The sequence below is a fragment of the Lutzomyia longipalpis genome, chromosome 1 (genome assembly GCF_024334085.1).
Source record: "Lutzomyia longipalpis isolate SR_M1_2022 chromosome 1, ASM2433408v1".
Lineage (NCBI taxonomy): Eukaryota > Metazoa > Arthropoda > Insecta > Diptera > Psychodidae > Lutzomyia > Lutzomyia longipalpis.
In genome coordinates, this window is record NC_074707.1 from 37,509,204 (window position 1) to 37,532,755 (window position 23,552).

At 34.7% G+C, this 23,552-nt stretch overlaps 1 protein-coding gene across 1 annotated transcript in view; it reads left to right on the forward strand.

Annotated features, from left to right (window-relative positions):
• The window catches only part of LOC129787173 (neuroendocrine convertase 2), a 39,959-nt gene extending 16,916 nt beyond the window's left edge, over nucleotides 1–23,043 (forward strand). The window contains exons 2-11 of the mRNA XM_055822532.1: nucleotides 3,335–3,442; nucleotides 9,551–9,800; nucleotides 11,825–11,862; nucleotides 12,692–12,768; nucleotides 17,332–17,596; nucleotides 17,671–17,745; nucleotides 19,243–19,481; nucleotides 19,551–19,952; nucleotides 20,052–20,169; nucleotides 20,406–23,043. Coding sequence (XP_055678507.1) covers nucleotides 3,335–3,442; nucleotides 9,551–9,800; nucleotides 11,825–11,862; nucleotides 12,692–12,768; nucleotides 17,332–17,596; nucleotides 17,671–17,745; nucleotides 19,243–19,481; nucleotides 19,551–19,952; nucleotides 20,052–20,169; nucleotides 20,406–20,564 — 1,731 coding nt within the window. The 3' untranslated portion in view covers nucleotides 20,565–23,043. The remainder of the gene's footprint in view (nucleotides 1–3,334; nucleotides 3,443–9,550; nucleotides 9,801–11,824; nucleotides 11,863–12,691; nucleotides 12,769–17,331; nucleotides 17,597–17,670; nucleotides 17,746–19,242; nucleotides 19,482–19,550; nucleotides 19,953–20,051; nucleotides 20,170–20,405) is intronic.
• The last annotated feature ends 509 nt before the right edge of the window (nucleotides 23,044–23,552 follow it).

Consider the following 23,552-nt stretch of genomic DNA (forward strand, 5'->3'; position numbering starts at 1 on the left):
CTCTGACCGCATATCTATTCCTTATACATACATTTTATGTTGCCATTTGAGTGGTACTTTCCCACGTGGGGTAGACACAGAACAAGGATTATACGTTGTTTTCGTGTCCCATGTGGGATAATCCAGAAGATTTACTTTTAGTTTACTCACCCAGCACTGCTATAAAATGACACGAGTTTGATTCCAAAGCATCACACAATCGAAGGGTCTCGAATGGAAAATTTATGCAGAGAATCACATCCATGGTAAATAAGCTCGCTTTGTACGTGCTTTTGAACTTTTCCTAAAGCCCCCTCCGTCGAAATTCTCAAACGCAATTCTATTATTTTGGGTTTTTTATTGTGTGAAAATTTTAGGGGAGGAGATTGGGGACTTTTTTTTGGCATCAAAACGCACGTAATGGCGAAAATCGTGACATTTATTGCTGGGGTATTGCAAGAGAATTTGGATTTGATTGGTAGACGACAAAGGCGAAGGAATGATGGGAGCACATAAAGTATGATGAGGTGGGAGGTGGATCATTAATAGAATATTGGTGGAATAATTTTAAATTCATATTTTGTATTATTTGTGTTTCTTTTTATTGCTCGAATGAATATTTTGGTTGATTTTTTTGTTTAATTTGCATTCGTTTTGTGGATTTCAATTTTTCCAATTGATTGAATTGATGTTTTTATCAATTTTTTCGTCTCTGCAATTTTCCGAAGATCCTTGAATTTATTAGGATTATTTTCATAAATTTTTTTACGAAAATTCTGTACCTATTTTCATGGATTTGCATGCCCCCTTGTCATATAAAGCATTCTCAGAGCGTGACATTGAAAATCATTGAGGAAGACGACAAGTTTTCTTCGTTATCTTTTAGTACCACTTCCGATGTAATTTCATTGAAGAGAGGAAATTTCTCCAACAGTCTTTCTTACATAATTGAGACAATTCTCAGGCACTGTACAAGATCCACAATCCAATTTCTGCCTTGGGCAGCTTTTCATTGGGATATGCCGGCGCGCAGAAAATTGAAAAATGGAATTTTCCCACAGTTTTTTTGTTGTTGTTTTTTGCATGGTTTTTTTCATACACGCAGGAGGAAGTGGATGAAGAAATTTGTACAAAATGAAATATTTCAAGAAAGGCGTTTTTCTTCATTCCCTTCCAAGGGGGTTAAGGAGTGGAAAATTGCCAATTTCCACCATACAGACGGGCTGAGGCGCGACTTGAAGTTTTCTGCGGTAGAGGTACCTACCTTTTTGGAGGGGACGGTCTGTGGTTAATTTTATGGGTATTGGGATTTAGTTGTTGCGCCCAAAAAGTGTGTGAGAACCTTTGACCTTTTTCCTTCGCACGCGGCTTCCCTTTTCTCACCAAAAAGGAGATCTTTGGGCGGAAAAATATCCATCATGGTGATGGAAGTGATGACAAATGGAGTGATATTCGACGAGCCATGGTGAAGAGTTAATCATGTGAAAATTTTACTTTCCTCCCTCTCACAGCCTTGTTCCTCCCAAAGATGATAAAAACAGCGAGATAGATAATTTTCCTTCAGAAATTGTGATGAATATTCCTTTTTGGCAATCATTCAAAGTCAGAGAAAAAAGCATTTTCATTTCAAACAGCAATATTTCATCCAATACAGAAAGGGGTTGGTTTTGATATAATATGAAAAAAAATTCGACTTTTGAAATAAATCATGAATTTGATTTTCTACAATATGGCTTCGAGGATAAAAGAAAATGAGAAAACTCAATGATATGCAAAGAATAAATTTTAGCAATTCTGATGCAAGTGTTTGATTTACATTTTCACTTAAAAGAACCCGAATGCACCAGATGTTTTTTGAAATAATAGTGCAATTTGTTCGCAGATGTGGCCAATTTCACTAAAAATCTACCAAATTGAATCACTATTGCACTATATGTGCAACCAATCTCACAAGTGGAGCTTATAAAATTTAATGTGATTTAGCTTTTCCATTTCGATTGCATGAATATTTCATTTAATAGAGCTTTGCAAATTCTCCATTCAATTTCGAATAATTCAAGCCGCTTCAAGCTAATTTCAATTCAATATTGAATTAATTTATTCTTTACGAATCCCGAATAAACGTCATTGTACTCTGATTTCTTCTTTTTCTTTATGAAAATACAAAGCGATGGTTATTTTTGTAATCATTTATTGAGAAATTGGATTAATTTCATCGTGGACACATATTTTTTTTTACTCCAAATCTTATGAACTTTTGAACTTTGACGTTAACAGAAGAATTCATTTTCCCAATTAAGATCGTCTTCAAGTCATGTAGATATTGAGATTACTCTCAGCTTCAACGTTAAATTCATCAATCTCAGTAAAAGAAGAAAAAAGCTCCCTGTGGAATTTGCACAACCACCACCGTGCCCGAAAAAAAAATAGACGTAGAAACTTATGTGAGAGCTTTGCAATTAATTTTCATCCCCTTTGGGATTAATATCTGTAATTTCTCACCTCCCCGAAAAGGTCTTCAAAAGGTCACCGAAGCTGCTCCCCGTGAGTGTTAATTTGACTCCGGAGGAAAAGTTTGCGGTGCTTCGACACCGAATTGTCGTAAAAGCTCCACTGTGCTTATCATTAATTTATCTTTTATCTTGTGCCGGGTATAACCTCGAAGCGTCCGAAATTTGCACGAGCAATGAAATTTTCATTGTTTCGTGATTTTATTGTGGGGGTGGGCTACTTTGTAACCATATACCTCTTAGTGAAAATGATGAGGATTCTCCATGACGGTGATGAATGATGATCCTTTGGGGTATTCTATGGTAGAGGGGGGATTTTTTGCTGTCCCCTCGTTGTTGTTTGTGGTGGTCTTGGCGTGCAGAATTTTATTTCCATAAATATGGGTTGGTTTATATAGAAAACCGAAATGGGATGGGTAATTCGTGGAAGTAGGGAAGCTGCATTTTCATGCTCCAATTGGTTTTATTGTAAATGTCGTTGGAAGGAAGTTCGGTGGCAGGTGAAATGATTGTACATACATGTGCATCATGCAACCTTTTCCCTCGATTCACGCCAAATTGATCAGATTGTGTTCAATGTGTGCATCCTAGGCCATTATAGAAGAAAATCCTGGGCAGTGAGGCATGAAAGCTGCGACAGACACGTGTCATCTCTATGCCATTTTTGCGCACAGAACTGAGAGCTTTTGCCTCCTTCTTCATGTGATACCGCATGTGACTCAGAAAATTTCTCCCCATTGACTGCCCTTCTCCCAGTTTGTCTTTCACAGCATAAAAAAATCTGCTGGAAGTGAAATACATGCTAATATATTTCTGCTTTTCTCTCTTTTTTCTTCTTTTCGTAGCTCGCCGGAAGCGCCGGGACGGAATTTCATTTCAAGCATCGATCGTTGCCTCATGCCAGATCCCGGCGGAGCATCACACATACGCGTGTCCTGAAACGAGATCCTTTGGTAAGTATATCATTGCTTTTACAGTAGTACATACAAAAGCAATTTGTCACAAACATGCAGAGAGCTATGCAGCATGACCAATGCTATTTCTTCAGCAATGGGGTTGAGAGCTGGGTGTCCACGAACAGAGAGGAAATTTATCATTTTCAAACAGACGAGACATTGCAATTATTCACCCCAAATCGTCGGTCATTCATGTTTTCTTTGCCATTATCGTCTGTTTTATTTCATGTAAATTTAATCAGATGTTTGGCAGCATTTCAGACACGCCTCTCAATTGTCTCCCAACGATTTACTGCTGCTCATTTCTTATGTATTCTCGTGAATTTGTCTGGGGTAAAGATATGCAAAATTCTCCCAGAAGGAACCATAAAATTTCTTCCCTTGAAATTATTGACGCAAAAATAACCAAATTCAAATTTATTTCTTTTCTTGGGCACATTTGGCCGAAGATTTTTTTAATGAAACTGTTTTGAAGAATAAAATTCTTTAAAATAATTTTTTAATTCGTATTAAATCTAATCGAAAATTGAGAAAGCTTTTTTTTAGTTTCCAGCGATTGTTTTAATTTAAAAAAATGAAACTAAAGATAAAAAAAAAATCTTGAAAGTGCAGAAGCTTAGCATTTTTGAATTTTCTCTTAACTTTTAATGCCTTAAAGCGAAGAAAAACTTTCAAACAAGCTTTGTTTCCAATATAAGAAGATTTTTACCTCAATATTGTATGTATATAGTTTGATAATTTTTGCCTGTCAATAAAACTTTCAATTCATGTTTGAAATTCCCATAAAGTTCTTGTTGCCACTTTGCTCAGTTTTCGCTCGAGCACGGCTTCTTTGCGAAGATACTGCGAGAATGGAGATGTTAGCCAGCATAACATGGTAATGGCCAATTGATGATGGAGTACTTTCGGGATGGTTCCGTGTGCTAAAGTTGTGAAAGTTGATAGAAGTTTTTTTTTTTTGCATATTAAAACTTTTCATCCCTTGCGTCATGCTGTGTCTGATGAATAAAACACAAAACGTAAGACGAAGCTGAGGGGAGCACGAATAAAGTTTCAATATGTAAAATAGATTGTATGTATTCACGAAAGCTTCGTCGTCATGCATGATACGGCGGGATGTATTGAAAATATATTCTGTGCATTATTCAGGAAAATTGCTGAAAGGTTCTCCTGACGGAAGATGGAGAAATTTAAAAGTTATTTAAATGCTCCGAAAGTACACTATTATTTTCGTGATGCTGATCTGTGCTTTTAAAGAAGCTCTTCCAATAGAAAGGGGGAAGAAGTGAATGTTTGAATAAACAATTTTATTGATTGAACTCGCTTTTGTGCATAAATCAACTTTTAGTGGTTTGCGATAGGATGCTGACTAAGCTTTTCCTGAAAAGTTTATTTTTGTGCTTAAGCAAAAAGCATTGTCATCTTTAACTTAATCAAAATGAGAACTCTATTTTTCTATTGCAGTTTTTCATAATTTCTTTTGGGAAAATGTATTAAAGGTTCTTGTAAAGAACTCCCAAAATAGATTAGCAAAAAAAGAAAATGAAAGTATCCATGGCACCAAGAAAAGCTTCATTATTCCCCCGACTACCCAATTTCCCACAAGAGTAGCTTGGTGGAAATGAGTTTGTGATAAATGTAGCAGAAAAAGTGTCTTCTGCAATTTCTGGAACATTTCATGGGGGCACACTGTTTGGGCATATTTCGTGCCATCATGATACATATCTCATGACATTCCCCCCAAACCAACATTCATTATATTCTCATTTACACAGAAGAAATTTAATAAAATTTATTTGCTCGCCCACAGTCTGAGAACCATATTGCCTTCAGGGTAGGGCATATGATTTCTTCTATATATTATATATTTTTTCCTTCGCATGAGGTGCTGAATCGAAAGGAAATTTGAGATTTTTGAGACACATCTCTGTGGCGGAGAAAAATGAACCGTGACATATTTTTTTGTTTGAACGAAGGTTCCAATTTTCATGGTTTTCCGACGCAAAAAAGTGTCCCCCATGAAAACCTCGTGAGGATTTGTCCCACAGAATCCCTTTAAATCAGAAATCATTGCATTTTTTCATACTGTCACCTCATGCTGTGTGCTAGAGGAAAAAAAAGTGCGGACTGTGGGTGGGAACGATGAAAATGTAACAAAGACGAGCGTAATAAATTTTCCGGCAATTTTTCTCGCGTCACACTGCAGAAAAAAAGGTTATTTAATGTCTCAGTGGAGTATATTAGAAAATATCCGTGGACAACGAAAAGTTCGCAGTAAATAAATTCTTGGATGTTCGGTGAGGGAGAAAGAATCGGGACAAATAGACAAGACAATGGAGGGAAAAATTAATTTTCTGGATGTAATTGGAAGTAAAAGAGAAAATTGAGATGGAAACTCTACCCAATTTTGGTGTCTTCGCCCGGTTTTCTATTCCCCATCTCATTTATACTTTATTATTGTATTATATCACACACCAAAAGAAAATTGGTCTCGTTTTTTCACTTCGCAACAGTGAACGTTGTTTCAATGGGAAAATTAGTCAAGAAAATAAATTTGCAAAAATATGAATTTCCAAGAATTTCCCATAAAATCTCTCAATGAATTATATATTTGAAACACTTTAATTTAAAATGAAGGAGCGAGAGAGCTTTGTTTTCAATTTCATTTTTTCCATCTGCCTCTTTCGAATCAATACAATTGAACTCAATCAACAAACTTTTAGCAGCCATTCAGTGTATTTTAATTTAATTTTTGTGAATGATTGAATTTTCAATGAAAATGCATTTTCCATTCATGCATTGATTGCTAAACTGTGTTCTCCGTTTCATTGCAAAAGAGCCCTTTTGAGAAATTTTATTCAATAAAGCTCAATTGTGATTGCTTTTGCTCTATCACGTGCGACATATACCGCATATAAACTTTTATTAATTTTATTGGCAGTTTAATAAATTCTTTTAAACTGATAAAAGAAATTCTTGTTAAATTTTATAAATTCCCTGAAATATTTATTATTATTTTTTTATGCAAATTTTTCCTGAGAGCAGTCAAAATATTGCTTAAAAAATTCCTGGAAAAAATCTCAGCATTGTAAGCAAGTCTTTTTTATTTACGCAATTTTACAGTGAATTTCCCTAAGATTTATGTAAAGAGGAAATATACCCCATCAAATTTAATTTTATTAAGTTACTTCCCCCCAAATTGGCTTCTAAACTTCCCCAATTTAGTCATCAAGAAAATTTAATAATAAATTTTTCTGCAAATTTTTAAAGCACAACATGACTTATAGCGCCATAAACAATTTATATTGGAGCTCTCACAAAATTTGATCCAATTTATGTGAGAGTGGGGAAATTTCCATTTGTAATTTATGTATGAAAACACCCAGTGCAAGACGCCAAGTCAATCTGGACCCACCCACACGTATAAGTTCTTTGCATTCTCACCCGTACAGAGATATAACCCTCATTTATGTATTATGAGGTGCACATTAAAATGGAAATTTGTGTATTTTGGAGTGCACGGAAAAGTTATTTTCTCCTCTTTGGTTGATTAAACTCTAAATGCCTCGCAAGTTTATACCAAAGAGAGAATTTTGTAAAGAAAAAAAAACTGCGAAAACACCCCTGAATTCTTGAAACAGCAACAATCTCGAGTAACGCATAACTCTTGGTATAAAAGAAAATTCTTTTATAACTTTCCACTTGGATGGGAATGGGGGTGAAGAATGTTATGAAATTAACGGATTAATAAAAAATTGAAAAAGTTCAGCAACGTCTCACCTCCGGGTGAAAAATGTCTATGGGGGCGGGGAAGAGCTCGTAATAATTTTTATCTTTTTGTAAAATTTATTCGAGGAAGTGCGCAAAAAGAAAAAATTTCTCCGGAGGAACTTTCTGTCCAACTTTGTGAGATAAGTGAGGCTATTTTAATCATTATCACTCTTCTCTGTAAATGTAGGAAAATTTCTTAGGAAAAAATATCATAAAATGAATTTCTTGGCAATTTCCCTGTCACACCATCTTTGTATCTCACGCCAAAGAAAGCCAACTCCGTGGAAGTCACTAAGCTTTTAGTGATAAACGAGATTAATCATCTGAAACTGACACTTCGAGAGAATTAAAGTTCTAAAGTTCGAGTGTTTTTTCCTTCTTCTGGAAAAGAAAGTTAAAGAAAGTCTCGCATTTCATTTGCAATGCATTCGCATGAATTTAATCGCATTCCTTGTAGGAAAATTCTTTTGACGTAATCCATTTTATCTCTCTCGCATAATCAAATATTTTTTCATTATTCCACGAAGAACAAAAGAAGTTAAAAAAAAAGGAGATTTTTTTCTGCGAAGGTGGTATCATAAAATTGAATTTTATTGATGTTATTTCGCCATGTGTGTGTATTTTTTTGCAAATTAAGAGATCGCTGAAAAGTCTTCAGGCCTATAAAAACGAGACAAAGAGGCTTCATTGTGCGCCATTATTTACCGTAGGATGGGTGAAATGATAAAAGAAAATAAAAGCCATGGTACAAAAGGTTCCAAAGATTTTTATGGAAGAAAGAAAAATATATTATCGGAGGAATTTTGCACATAATACAGTGATTCCGCGCATAAAGCAACCAAACTGTGTGTTCGTAGTATGGACCTTTGGTTTAAATTCGTGAAAAATTTAGGGAAAATAATTTTTCATTGAAAAAGAATGTTGTGTTAAAATTTCGTGAATTATTAAGAATTTTCCCTTAATATTCTTTCAATTTTTTAAGGGGGTGTCTTAACACCGTAAAGCATTTTAAGTATTTTTTCATAACTCTCTGGAAATTTAAAATAATTTTCCACTTGATGGCTCATAAAAATATTTTCAAGGAAGAAATTTTCTTTGAACTAAAAGCTCCAAAAGCATCATTCTTAAATGAATTTTTCATACCTGAATTAGTTCATTTTATTTCCCACTGATTTCATCATCTTTGCATTAATTCTTAGGCATTGCAGAGATTCCTATTACATTACATTCATTCATATCTTTTGCCATGAAGAAGCAACATGTTTATCAAACAATCTCAGCAAAGTACTCTCGCATGGGATATCATCGTTAAGGATAAAATGGGGGTATAAAGATAAAAGACAAAAGGCATCAATCATTTTTATATCCTCTTACAGTTGTCTTACATATTGTATTTCATGCAAAATGCAGACGAAGAAAACCGAATCTTCGTAAAGTTTAAGGGGCAATAACATGCGGAGAAATGGGCCCCTTGACTTTCATTGTGTGGTGGTTGTCGAAAACTTCTCGTTTGAGCTTTGTTTTGTTTGCAAAATACGCCGGGAGAAAATAATGTTGCCACAGGATGAAAAGCTCCTACATACAAGTTTAGATTTTGGCAATTTGTGGTCAATACGATTGTGCATTATTTAGCAAGTTTCACTACAAGGACGTAAATGGAAGGAAATTCAATTTCAGTTAGAAACTTCTAACGAACATTGGAGGACAGAAAAGTTTTTCTTTTATCTAATAAAATGTTGATAAAATAATTTTATCGTTATCACATTTTCTACCGAAGAGTTTCCCATTTTATTCACACAGCTGTTTTTCATATCTTGCTATATGCAATGACTTTTCTTTTTTTATATTACCATGTATTTCACTGTTATAATAAGAATTTCATCATTTTTTTGTTTAAGACTTTCCTGGAAAATTGTAGAGAAATTGTCTTCAAAGAAACTCGAAGAATTTCTTCATTTTGGTATTTTCTGTTTTGAATGGTATTTTCTGGAAATGATCTCCTTTAAATATTCATACACTGTAGGGAAATGTAAAGAATGTTGCTGATTCTGAGAATGTGAGAGGAATAATTGGAAATTTTCAGTGCGTGAAAATATTATCACTTGAGGGAAATTTTCTACATGACTTCCTTTCCAAAAACTACCCACATATTGCATAAGGCTATATTAACATGAATTGATTTTCAATGACTCTCTGGATGTACATTTTATTGATAGGCGTGGGTGGGAAAACAACCACTTGATTGAGAGAGAGAGGAAAATATTTACTCGTGAGCGCGCCAATGGAGATTACGTGTTCAAAGGCAATTTGTTTTTTCAATTTGGCTCCTTGCAGATTCACAGCGCGGTGCAGCAGGTGGGATTTGTGCGTGTGAAGCGTGGATTGCGCCCTGCAATCCCATCGATCGTTGGGAAACCCGTTGTTCCACCGGGAAAAGCACCGACGGACCCATACTTTCCTCTGCAGTGGTATCTGCGGAACACCGGGCAGAATGGTGGGAAAGTGAGGCTGGACCTCAATGTCCAGGCTGCCTGGGATCAGGGCATCACGGGAAAAAATGTTACCACGGCCATAATGGATGATGGTGAGTGTTTCATTTGATTAATTGATACCCTTTGTAAAAAAAGCTTAGTATAGAGCAAAAACATCAGCCCTAAAGCGTAAAAGTGAGACAGAGTTGCAAATGATACTCAAATATAGATGAAAGATATTTTTCTTGGAGAATCTGATTGTTCTAAATGATTTAAAGAAACTATTTTTAACGCAGTTAAGTAGATATTTTTAACAATCGAACAGTTAAGTTAATAATTTTGTAGAAAAACTGTCATTGTGTAGGAAATAATGACGTCAAATCCTTCCATTTTTAATAGAAAATCATAGATTGATTATAAAATTGTTTAACATTTTTTATTTTACTTTTCTGGAAAAAATTCTTAAGGATTTTGGTAAAAAATGTTGGAATTTACTGCAAATCTAAGAGAATATGTTTAAAACTAGAATTTATTTAAATCGGATTTAAATATTTCAATTTAATTGTTAAAAAAAAACAAAATCAGTTTTTTTTTTCAAAGGTGTAGAACTTTTTTTTTAATTTCAAGGTTTCATAAGAAAAATAATTGCATTTCTCGCTATAAATTTTCAATTCCAACAATTTGCATTAAATTTTATCTTTATCTGGAAAAACTTTCAACCATTCTATATCAACTTTGTTGCTAAAAGTGAATTACAGCACTCACAGGTTAAAGCTGTTGAGTGCGGAGTTGGTACATGAAAATTGGTGTGATTTTGCAAAGGGAGAAAGAAAATATGTACATTTTCTCTACACCCACCTGTCTGAGTTAATTAGGGGCCACTTTTGTTGTCCCAAAGGCTGTTTGTCTAATTCTTGTTTATTGCCATATTCTGCCGCAGATCCGAATTTTCTCGTACCTTTATACCACCCCAAAAACAGAAAAGAGTATCGAAATGCTCTAACCTTTTCCTCTCATTAATTTTGGCTCTAAGCCATGCATGGTGGTGCGTCTTTAGTGCTACCCAAGGTCGGATGTCTAATTGAAATGAGTATCATTGAGATTATTACCTTTCTCGCTCGTAATTGTTTCACATGGGGCTGCCTCGTCCTTAGAAATCACCATAAATTTCGTTTCCCATTATAATTTTAGATCTTAATGAGGCTCTCATTTGCATAACGGGCACACAGGATAAATTTTCCCCCCACATGGGGGTTAGAATTAGATGTTTCCAAATACATTCAAAATTCCCCGCATGTATAAGTTTTAGAGAGTTGTGAATGAAAGTGCGTAGGTCCAATTTGTGCTCTATGGATTTAAATTGAATCCCCTACAGGCTTCTCAGAAGCTTCTGATGAGAAAAAAAAAAGGATTTTGAATTTATATGTCAGCAAAATTGTTCGTATGTTCGTATGTGTAGTATCAAATTTCCCTGAGTGAAGAGATTTTGCGACAAAAAGAAGCAATTCAGTTGAAGGACTCAAAGTTGAAAGTGTGTGGGAGGAACTTTTAATTACAACCAGCTTCTTGCTATTTTTACTTCCTCAAGTACATTTTCATTCTCTGGAGAATCACGATTTCCCAGTTCTTTAACGATAGCAAAGTATATATACGCTTCACCATTGGCACTTAATTTCTCCTCTTTTTCCGTGGCAAGATAAAACAAATTAATTAGAATTTATCGAGAAGGTATTGGGTCGTGAATTTTTCTGCAATTTTCCCCAGAAGAAGGATGTGATGGAAATTGGAATGGGAAAAGAAGGAAAGTCTTTTCATGTGGTGGTAGTTGCGATGAAACATTGTTACTTGATGGATAAAAAACTGTCAATAACACTGTGAGAACTCCACAAATAATGATTATATAAAGCTGGAGGAGCTTTGACGTCTTTTCGTGGGAGGAAAGCCAACCGATTGATGGTATTATTTATGCAAATGCGTAGCCAATAGGTGGTGATGAAGGTTTCAAAATGTGTCGTCATTCGAAATTGTATTTAAAATATGTAAAATTATACAATTAATATTTATCCAATGTTATATGTGGATCAATATTGGTTTATCTGATATGAAAATTAATAAAATATCATTATTTAATTTTCAGGAGTGGACTACATGCATCCGGATCTGAAATATAATTATGTGAGTTGATTCATTAAATTTATTAATGAAATTGTTGATTTTTAATATATATATTAGCTTAGGGGTTGTTTAAATTTAAAAGGATGAGGCCACCAAAGCTATAGGTTCTTAAAGACAAGAAAATATCCCATAAATTTGCGAATTTTCAACCCTAAAACTCTTTTCTTCCTCTTTTAATTTTCAACATGAACCTATTAGTGTTAAAGGTCAATTTATTTGAACACAAATAAATTCTCGAGAATTCCCAATGAATTATTGGATACCTTGGAGTATATCGCGAGATACCCCTTAGAATCCCAAAAGATGGGAAAAATTTATTTCTACCCAAAGATCTCTGCAAGATGTTAAGGTGGGTAAGACAAATGAGTGTATTTGAGAGAGAGAAAAAAAGAACCATCGAAGCTCCTTGGGCGGTTTTTTCGCGTGCAAATGGGAGAGAAGTTGGGGCTGAAGGTCTGATAAATCAATTGCGATATGGAGGCGCCTGGTACCAGGCGCACCAAACTCCTCGCATGAGACCACACCTCGTCGATAGAATGATTGTGTTTAATCACAATCAATCAATCATCCGAGAGAGAAGATAACCAACAATATTATCCAAATACCTTTCACCGGGAAAACCTGATACCATGGTACGCTATCGTATAATTTATGTAGTGGCGTGGGTGGCTTTTTATACCCTCCTGTGCGTTTCACCAGAAAGAGATTTGCAGTGCCATTAAATAATTACATTTTGACTAACTCTCCATGAGTTTTTTTTTCACTGTGCGTTTGATGCGGATAAATGATTGACTTTTTTTTATTTTCTTTCTTTTTTTTTGCTTTTCAGAATGCAGAAGCAAGTTACGATTTCAGCAGCAACGATCCATATCCTTACCCACGCTACACGGATGACTGGTTCAACAGGTGAGATGTTTGTGATTTAAATATTTTCTCATGGATATTTTGTACACCTCCCCCTCCCAATACACGCCCCCACAGAATTTAGGGGGTGTGAGAATGATGGATTGAACATTATTTATTCAATGAGGGACTCCCAAAAATATCTTACTCTCCACCTGACTATCCTACATTATGTACTAAATTTTCTTCGGGTCGAAGGTGAAAGCGTCGGCTTGCAGAACACATCAAATTATTCTCTTTCGCACGAATAGTTTTTTGTGAACAATCATACAGAAATCTAGCTTTGGCTGGATGATATACAACAATGGAATTTCCAAAAAATATTGAAGCATATATATTTTGACATATGTCGTTCCACTAAATCCATCCACCCTAAAGCTATCGCTCAATGTGCGGGGATTTTATGGCTCCTCTTGTGGTTTTATAACTGACAATAATGACGATATGGTGGGCACTGTGTGGATGAAAAAAAAAAAGAACGAGGGAGACACATAAAGTCTTTATTAAATCACTCTTATGGTATTTATTAGAGTCATTCTCGGTGCTATATGAGAAAATAATGCATACATTGCTTGGGTTATAGGCTGGAGGAGAAAATGTGAATAAATACGGATTTAATGGAGGCATTGATCACGTGTCGAAGAGATTTGGATTTTGGGATTTGCGCCTCCCGAGGGATGTTTAATCACACACACACACACAAGATAGGAGGATGCGGAAATAGCCTCCCAATACTCCAACATGCTCAACGTGACTCAGAGCTCTTATATGGGGCTCTTACCAATGGCATTTCAAATGGAAATGAGTGATTATTGCTACATTTATCTCCTCATGCTATGCTTGGTACAATGCTGTATTCAACAATTAACAGAGCAGTATTGACGTAGGGAGGATTCACATTAATTATTCCTAGGTCATTCTCCAAGCATGAGTGCTGAGGGATTTTTTCATTGTTCCACCTCCGTCCTGTGTATATCCTGTAACTATCAGCATTTCATCACAATAACCATCATCCGCTATTAAAGTATTTTTTTTTGCTCTGTGAAAGGTGATAATAATTTTTTCCCTCTACTATTTGAAAGGGGATGTTGTGAAAGCTCAATTTTAAGCTCTATCGTTTAATTTTCCAATTTTCCACATGATTCCCCCGCGTGTGGACAATCTGCTCGCACAAATGAAATACACAATGAGACTCCCATCAGGTTTGCACTCGTGTTGTGATACGATTAAGCAGCAGCGAAAGCTATTAAAATTTATGTCTCTACTAATTTTCTCGCAATTTATTGCGCACAATTTTCTCCCCAAAAGTTAATTTACAAAAGAGGATTGAAATTTTCAGGAATATCTTGTATGAACTTTCAAACTTCCAAGAACTTCTCAGACCTCAAGAAGAAATGCATTTGACTAAAATACAAGTTTGGAAAGTCAATTTAAAGTTTTTGTATTAGAATTTTCTTCAAAACAATGTAATTTTTTGAGTATTCTTTTATTTTATCAAGGATTCCTATATTCTTTTCCTTCTTGGAAATCCTTAAGATGGGTAGTCTTCTTTCTCTTTTGAGCCATAATTCTAAACCACATATTAACAAGCTTTAATTCATTGTAATAGAAAACAACCCCTTGTGTGAATATAATGTTTTATTCATCAACTCATGGAAAGATTTTTGATTCATAAGAAAAATCTCACCCTGAAGAATAAAATTTCCAGCTAATTTCTACTTGAGGGCGTATGGAGTGGCAGCAAATAAGATGGGTGTAAAAGTCTTAAAGTCTCTGGTGAATGCCTAATATAAATTGAACCTCAAAAGCCGCAGACAGTGGCTTTAATTGCTATTATTAGTACTTCGCGGTGTGTATGTGTGTGAGAATCAAAAGCAAAAAGAAGGAAAATTTTCCAAGAAAATCCCACTAATTGTCAAAGAAGTTTCCTTAAATACAATTGTGGGCTACACTTGGGAGAGAAAAGCAATTAGCAGTATGGGAATAACAAAGTTGTTCTTTGATAAATTTTCCATTTTACAATTCCCTCTGTGGGATTTAGGAATATATGTATGTAACACAAGAGATGGAATGTTTGCAGTATTTTGAGAGATGTTTAATTACGTGACACAGTTCTTCATATATGCGGAGTTTAGCATGAGTGGCAATTTGCAGCGTGTCAAATGAAAATTCCTCCCAGTAGCACCCTCAAACGGGAAAATCTTCATCGTCCAAAAATTATCGCACACGTAACACGCTTCAGATTTCCTACCGGGGGGGATATTAAGTGTGTGAAACTTACTCACATGTCGGGGGGATATTAATATATTTCCTCTTGAACACGTGTGTCCTCCCTTCAAGGAATGATCTCTATCAGGGAGCCACATATCGCCAAGTGCTCGTCAAAACAACCTCCTCATGGTATGTGGAGATCCTTTTCCTCCTCTTCACTTGCGTCAGCACACCTTCAGGCCAAATTGGACTTGTTCGACGCGGCAAAAGAAACAACTGCGGGTGTCTTCCTCATCAAGTTTCTTCCCTTTTTCCGAGGTGTATTTTTGAACTTCCACACCACCCCCGTCCCGAGGGTGATATCCAATTTGAGATAATGTTATTGTATACTTGTATGTTATACGTTGACATGCCAACCATTTCCTTATGTGACTTCCTGACTTTTTACCCTTTTTCTCGAGGACTCTCTGCGTGAGAAAACAAGGACTTTTTCTCATCATAAAAGCTCAACATCCATAAAAGAGATTTTTTGGTATACCCACAATGATTCATATCACATCCCCTGAGAAAAAGGTGAAAAGTCACAGAGAAAATGTATTTACAATTTTTTGGAAATCTTTCAGTTTACATTGCTTAAAAGCTTTACAAGAAAAAAGCTCGGGAGCTTTTGAAATTTCACAGAGAATGAAAAGAAAAAAATGTTGAATATGCAAAACTTTGTATCTTTTACATAAACTCTCAAAACGAGTAATTTAAGCAAGAAAAGGGATAAAGGAAAATTAGAAGGGAAGCTTTTTTATTGAGAGGACACTGACCGCTTAATTTTAAGCTTTTATTTCAATCCGGTGTATTGATAAAAAATAAAAAGGATTCAATTTACTGCTCCTGCTCAATTTTATGTGCGTCACGTTTTTCGCATAAAAACCCCAACAAATTAATCGACTAAACCCTCTTTTCTTCAGAACTTTGCAGCACACACAAGCCAGCTCCATTCCCTTTTATTTTTCGAGAATCCTCTGCATGGACGATTAAACGGAAAACACGGGGACGTCCTTCAGTTTTGAAATGTTTATTTGTACTGTGTGTCCCTCCAAAACAAACATCCAATCAAGAAAGTCGGAAAAAGGATTCAAAATGGGGATCATGGAGTCGTAAAAAAAGCAAAATTTAATTGTATTTCCGTGATTGAGCTCCAAGCACTCAAGGGCTCACAGGAGGATGCTTCTGGGGGTGCTGTGTTGGAGTAAATTCAATTCACTGAAAGTCAATTGGGGCGACCGAGGGATGGGGGATGAAAGAAGGACGATGCTATGAAAACGTGCCCCCCATTATCTTTCATATCTCTCACGTAATTTAATCATATACTCTGGTATGCCTTTTTCAACACTCTGTCAATAGGTCGAGATGGGCATTGGAAGAATATGGAGCTCCGCGATGGGGGTGGGGGTGAAATATCAATCCAAATTGACACATTTTCTCTCAATTAATTTTTCACTCCCACATTTTGATGGACATGGGTGGAAAAATATATTTAGTACGGAAAAATCATAAACAACGTGACGATGGAGAGAAAATATTGATTTTTTATACGGGGGGAGGCTGTAAAAAATAAATTAATATACATTCAGAAGGTCTAAAAGGCGCGAAAGAATGAATTAAATCGACATTCGTGTAATTGCTTGATATCGCTGGAGAGTCCAATAAAGAAATAAAAGTTATTATATGAATAAATTTCGGGGGGTTATTTAATTACAGACAAAAAATGTTCAATACTCACAAAATGTACTTCAAATGTTAAGCATCAATAAAATTTTCTGCACAATCTCGAGAGGATTTATTTCAATAAGAGAAATTATTGCTTCTGAGTATACGGCGGGGGAGTGTGTAATTAGGTAGATGTGCCCACGTAGTCTATTTTGAGAGGGTAATTGCTCAAATAAATTTATATAGTGTACTCCTCCCGTGAAAGCTCTCCATAGCTCTTTAGCAACTAAATAACTTTTTGAACTCATTAAAAAATGATGAATCGTTTCAATTTTTGGAGCTTTTAGTTTTTGGGGTAATTTTATTAGCTCTCTGTGAGTTATTTGATGTAAAATGCATTAAATAAATGTTTAAACAATTCATACAAATCCACGGGAGGGTAGATTTTTTTGAATAAATATTACGGAGATTACTACTGAACTTTTTGAGGAAATGAAAGAGCTTTTAAAACTTAATATTGAAAGAGGCATAAGTTAGACAAAATCATCGAAATTCTTTAATTAATTAATTGAAATAATTGAATTTTAATGTGATGAAAACATTTTATTAAAAACTACATAATATTCATTAAATTCTCTCTTTTCTTCTCAGCCATGGTACTCGGTGTGCTGGGGAAGTTGCTGCAGCACGTGACAATGGAATTTGCGGCGTGGGCGTTGCCTATGACTCCAAAATTGCTGGAATCCGGATGCTGGATCAACCCTACATGACGGACCTCATTGAGGCAAACTCAATGGGACACGAGCCTCATAAAATTCACATCTACAGTGCCTCGTGGGGCCCTACGGATGATGGCAAGACCGTCGATGGGCCGAGGAATGCAACAATGCGGGCCATTGTCCAGGGTGTAAATGAGGTAAGATATATTGCACGATGCAGGATTAGAGTATTGAATGGCCCACAATGATGGTGGAATTATATATAATGTAGGGTCGCAATGGACTTGGCAACATCTACGTATGGGCATCAGGGGATGGCGGTGAGGAGGATGACTGCAACTGTGACGTGAGTATTTTCCCATGTTATCCGGGGTTGGAATGAAATTTCATTATGTCTCTCTAAAATTAGATTTATCACAAATGGAAAATCCACAAGTTTTGTCCCCCAGAAGCGCTCTGGACAATGTTGATGAAAGCTCCAACTTTAAATTCATTTAATTGTTACATTTTCCCCACCCAAAAGCGGTTTTATTTTATTAAATGAATGGGTTTTGCATTACAATAATGGTTTTTACATATTATAGAACTTTTTGAAGTTATGGTTGAAAGCTTACAAAGTTGGGAATAAAGAGCTACTCATAATATAGCTTAAATCGAACAATAAACACCGTTATGGTTTTTAAATTAAAAGTAATTGTTTAACATGAAAAAATCCTTTGAAGTTCCACAACATAAAAGACAAAATGATAAATAGGAGGAAAATGTTAATTAAAGAATAATAAAAATGTTATAAATAGTATGAAAGCTTTCTTTGAACCATAACAACAAGGACAAGTCTTTACTTAACCTGCTGGCCGCCAAGACCTTGGAGCTTCCTTAGAGCGCCAAGGTGGGGTCGTTGAACGACCCCAAGAAGGAAGTCGATTTTCTCATAAACTATAAAACCGGGAACTGTCGGGTCACTACCTTTAGACTCCTTATATAGTCCTCTTGTCCCTTGCATCACAAATTCGCCACCCGGAAACACGCAGAAGAAGATATTAGGGAAAAACATTTTTCACTCATTTTTCACACTTTCTTCGTGAGAAATTTGCCACGAAGTTGACCGCAACTGCTATTTTTTTCACTACTTCCCTACATTCCCCTCACTTCCCGCACCGTGATAAATGGCAATATTTCTCGAATATTCTTTATTGTTTTGCACATTTATATGCTTCTAATTATGTTTTATGTTGTTTATGTTACTTATTCGCGATAATTCTGACACTGAGATGGTAAAGTGAGAAAGTAAACACAACCCTTCAACCCCCTTCAACCATATGATTTATGATGTGACTAACTTCATTCTAAGAAATTTTCCGCAGCATGGCCGTTACACCAATTTTTGAATTCCCTTCTTCTACATTTTCCTTAATAACTTTTCTTGTGGTGGACGGATTGAGCTGAAATTTTTACACAACCTCCTCAGATAACCAAAGAACTTATTTCCAAAAGATGGGAATGGTATCTTTTATATTTATTAAGTTATAGCACGAAATATAGGGCTGGGGTCGTTCAACGACCCCGCTTGGCGGCCTAGAGGTTAATGCCCTCGTCATGAATAATGCGACGCTATTGTGAGCTCTCTAATTAAATATTCTCACAAAATTTACCTCAACTTCCTTCAGAGTTGAAGAGAAAGTTTTTGTGGGGTTTTTTATTCTTTTTTTTTTGCATCCCATCAACTTCTTGATGGTGAAACGGCTCTTGAGTTCCCCTTTCATTGAAAATCACGTGGCATTGTGAGACAAAGAAGAAAATACCTCCCACGCGCTCACGAGATGTTTCTTTGTCACCTCAACAGGGTTATGCGGCTTCAATGTGGACCATTTCGATAAATAGCGCCATAAATGATGGCCAGAACGCCCACTATGATGAAAGCTGTAGCTCAACGCTGGCCAGTACGTTCAGCAATGGAGCCAAGGATCCCAATACCGGTGTGGCTACGACTGATTTGTACGGGAAATGCACAACAACTCACTCTGGCACAAGTGCTGCAGCTCCGGAGGCTGCTGGTGTTTTCGCCCTGGCCCTCGAAGCAAAGTTAGTACCTTTTTTTTCAAAACAAAAATCTTTTGGCATCCAAAGTTAATTTTTCATTCTCTTGCATAGCCCATCTCTGACTTGGCGCGACATTCAACACATCACCGTTCTGACGTCAAAGAGAAACTCCTTGTTTGATGCCAAGAATCGCTTCCACTGGACCATGAATGGTGTTGGTTTGGAATTTAATCATCTCTTTGGGTTTGGAGTTCTCGATGCTGGTTCTATGGTCACACTGTCCAAGCAATGGCTAACGTGTCCTCCGCGGTATCACTGTGAAGCAGGAGCCATTGTGGAGCCAATGAAAATTCCCAGCAATGGTGGATCGCTCTACTTGAAGATCAATACAAATGCCTGTGCGGGATCGGACACGGAAGTTAATTACTTGGAACACGTTCAAGCGGTCATCACGGCCAATTGCACACGCCGTGGAGATCTGGAGTTCTTCCTTACATCACCAATGGGGACAAGGTAAGATTAATCAATAGAAGTTGTCTTGGAATTGTTTTGTTTTCTTTAGTTTTAAAGTCTTCATTTTGTGATTTCAATTTTGAATTTTTCTTTAATTAGGTCAATGATTCTAAGTCGAAGGAAAAATGATGATGATCACAGGGATGGCTTCACAAAATGGCCATTCATGACGACACATACCTGGGGAGAATATCCGCAAGGCACTTGGATCCTGGAGGTAAGGATATTTCATTTGGAAAGAATTTTAATGCATTCTTATCATAATTTCTTGGAAAATTGTTCCAGTTTGTGATAAACTAAGCCCCTTAAAAGCTATTAAATAATCTTCCTATTTCCGTAGTTCCTCACCAAAAAACAATTTCTTTTCGCCATTTTTTTTCTAAATGATTAAAAATAAAATAATTATTCAAGAAAGGCTTTTTTTCACAATATTTATCTCTTTGTCCTCAATAGGCTCGCATCAATTCTCAGCAGCCTCGAATGGGATTCATCAAGGAATGGTCCCTTGTTCTCCATGGTACAAAGGAGGCTCCCTACAGGTCCCTGGTGCCGGGATCTCCGCACTCAAAGTTGGCGATCGTCAAGAAAGCTCATGAAGAACGCAAAATGTAAGAAAATTTTATTTTTACGAGAGGCTGTGGATTTAATTTTTAAAAGCTTCCTGGCATTCCCACGGAGAAAAAATTCCTTTTCCTTATGAAATTTCCCAAATTTTCTTTTAATCCTTTCCAAAGACAAAAATAAATCCTTTTTAACTCCATACAATGACTGTAAAGTACCTTTTTGAAGAAACTTCAAGTCAGAGATGATGTTGCAAAGTTAAATGTTGATGATTGTAGACCATTGCTGTTGGCTCATTTATTTAAAAGAAAAAAAATCTGTGAAGGAGGATTGAAATATTTAATATCTGTGAGAGAAATCATTACAAAAAAAATCAATTTGTGTGCTAAAAAAACAAAGTGAAATTTTTAAGAGGGAATTATTCTTGCGCACAGAAGTATTAAAAAAAACATGAGAAAAATTCTATTTAGATCTTGAGTCAAAAAAAAAAAACAACTAAAAATGTAGTGAAAATAAAAATGTAGAGAAAAAAATCTTTACTAAAAAATTCGGGAGAAGGGGAAGAGATAAAAAATTTCAGTTTAATGTCCAAAAGAAAATCAGAAAGTAATCCTTCATCTATTTAAAAAAAATCATATTACTTATAAAATGACTTATACATAGTGAGGTGGGGAAAGAGATGAAAAAAATTGTATAATTATTATATTTATATACACTATTATAAACATATGTAGAATATAAAACACAATTGTTCTTTCTTATTATAAAAAAAACTAAAAAAAGGATAAGAAACTCTTACAAAGCACAAGGAAAATATGTAATTCTTGTTGAAAAAATCTTTAAATAATTTTTCAAAGAAATTTTCGCTTCTAATTTTGAGTTTAATAAAATTATCAAACAAGAATTAAATATTTTTCTAGTGCAGTAAATTAAAATATTCCTACTGTATTAAAATACTGAGAGGGTGAGACAAAGTCTCTGGTATTGGAAAAAAAAATATCAGTAAAGAATAAAATTCAAATCTGGCAAAAAATTAAAAAAAAAACATCTTTAAAGTAGACAGAGGCATATTTTTAGTAATAGGAAAATTTAATCATTTTCCGTAAAGTAAAAAAAAGAAGAAAAACTAAAATGAAGAAGTCTTGATCTTTACACAATTACTAGAATTTTACCGCGTAGAGAGGAAAGAATATACATTAAAAAATATTTTAGAAAGTGAAAAAAAAACATATTCATATTAAAAAAATCTCTTTGATATATTTATTGTTTCGAATGAGAAAGAATGAACGATATGAAAGAAAAGCGAACAAACAGAAGATACAAAAAAATCCAGCCAAATTGAAACGTTATTGAGGCACGAGTTTTCCAGCACGAAAGAGAGCTTTTAACATTGCAACAATAAATATATTAATATACTCCTATAATAAATTTAAAAAAAAACAAATAAAAGCATGAGTGCAGATTTATAAATGAAAAATAAATAAATTAAATTCTAGTCAAATATTTGTTTTCTCATCACACATAAAAGGATTTCCATTTTATGCCTATTTATGGAGTTTTTCATTATTTATTTTACCAAAATTAATTTATTTTATTTATTTTTCTTCCACATTCTGGAAAACACAGACACAGTATATTGAATAACATAAACTTCTCTGAAAAAAATAGAAATAGGATGGGGAGAGAAAAAAATATTGAGAGTTGATAAAGACAATTATTATAAAAAAAATTATTATATTAAAGAGGAGAAGAAAACAAATTAAAAAATATACATATATGTACAATATAAATAAAACTGTTGCAGAAAGAAATAATTTTATTTTGTTACTCTTCATTTTAGTATAAATTATTCGGCTTTGTGATATAAAGTGAATGTTATCAAAATGTTATCATAAATATATTTATTTTTCAACTTTCCCAAAAAATAATTTGAAAAAAAATTCTCTATCAAACTCTGTCTTCTCTCTCATTTGTTTTCTTAAAGGTTTTCTTTTTACTTTTTCTTCGAGACTGCTAATCAGATTTTAATTTTCGGGTTTGATTTTTGCGGTGTCGGGGGGCCAAAGACCTTCAGAAATAATTTAACATGAGAAAAAAAAACAAAGAAAAATGAGAAAAGCAGAATAAAAGAAAACATTTCAGACTAAAAAAAAATATTTCAATTGTATACCAATTTTAAGCATAACCGGATTGACAAAAAATTATTATATAGTAAAAATAGCAAGAAAAAGTGGCAATTATGTGAACAATTTTACTGATGAATAATAAAAAGGACATTCAGAGGACACAGAGTTATCCCAATAGCACTGACATTGTTTTAATGAGAAATCAAGAGGATTTTTACAGACTATTGAAAAAAAACAAAGAATAATTATTAAAAAATATTGTGTGAAATAAATCTGTTTTCTTTGGAAATAGTTGGAAAAAAAGAAAAGTATTTTTTCTGACTAACCATCATTGTATAGAAGAGAGAGAGGGAGGATAAATAAACGAAATAAGATTCTGAAAAATAAAACATCTACACCAAAAAGCCGATATTTTTGGGTTTTCTTTTATCAAGAAAATCCTTTTCGAAAAAGAAAATCAAGGATATGCGATTTTTTTTACAAAATGATTTGCAGTTTTTCTTTATTTTTTTCTAGCATTTTTTTTACTTAAAGATTTTTCCTAATAGTTAAAAAAACCATTCTCTGCTTAAATAAGTCTAATTTAATGCTAAATTTTATTTCTTTTCTTCTTTTTTTTCTGTTTCTAACTGATGATAGAGTTGTTCATCTTTCATCAGCAAAACCACGTGGTTTTTTGGAGGCTCGTCCTGCTACAGACTGACACAGTCCTATCAAAAATTGCTGCAAATTCTGCGAATTCAGATAAGGCTTTACATGTAAACAAAATGATGACCCCATTCACTCTTCCAAATCATAAGTTTTGTCCAGAGAAAGATCATATACAGGATGGTCAATGTCTTCAAATTTCGTTCAACAAACTCCCTGATAAGCTTTCTCAGCAATTAACTTATCGCTTTAATTCAAATTACGA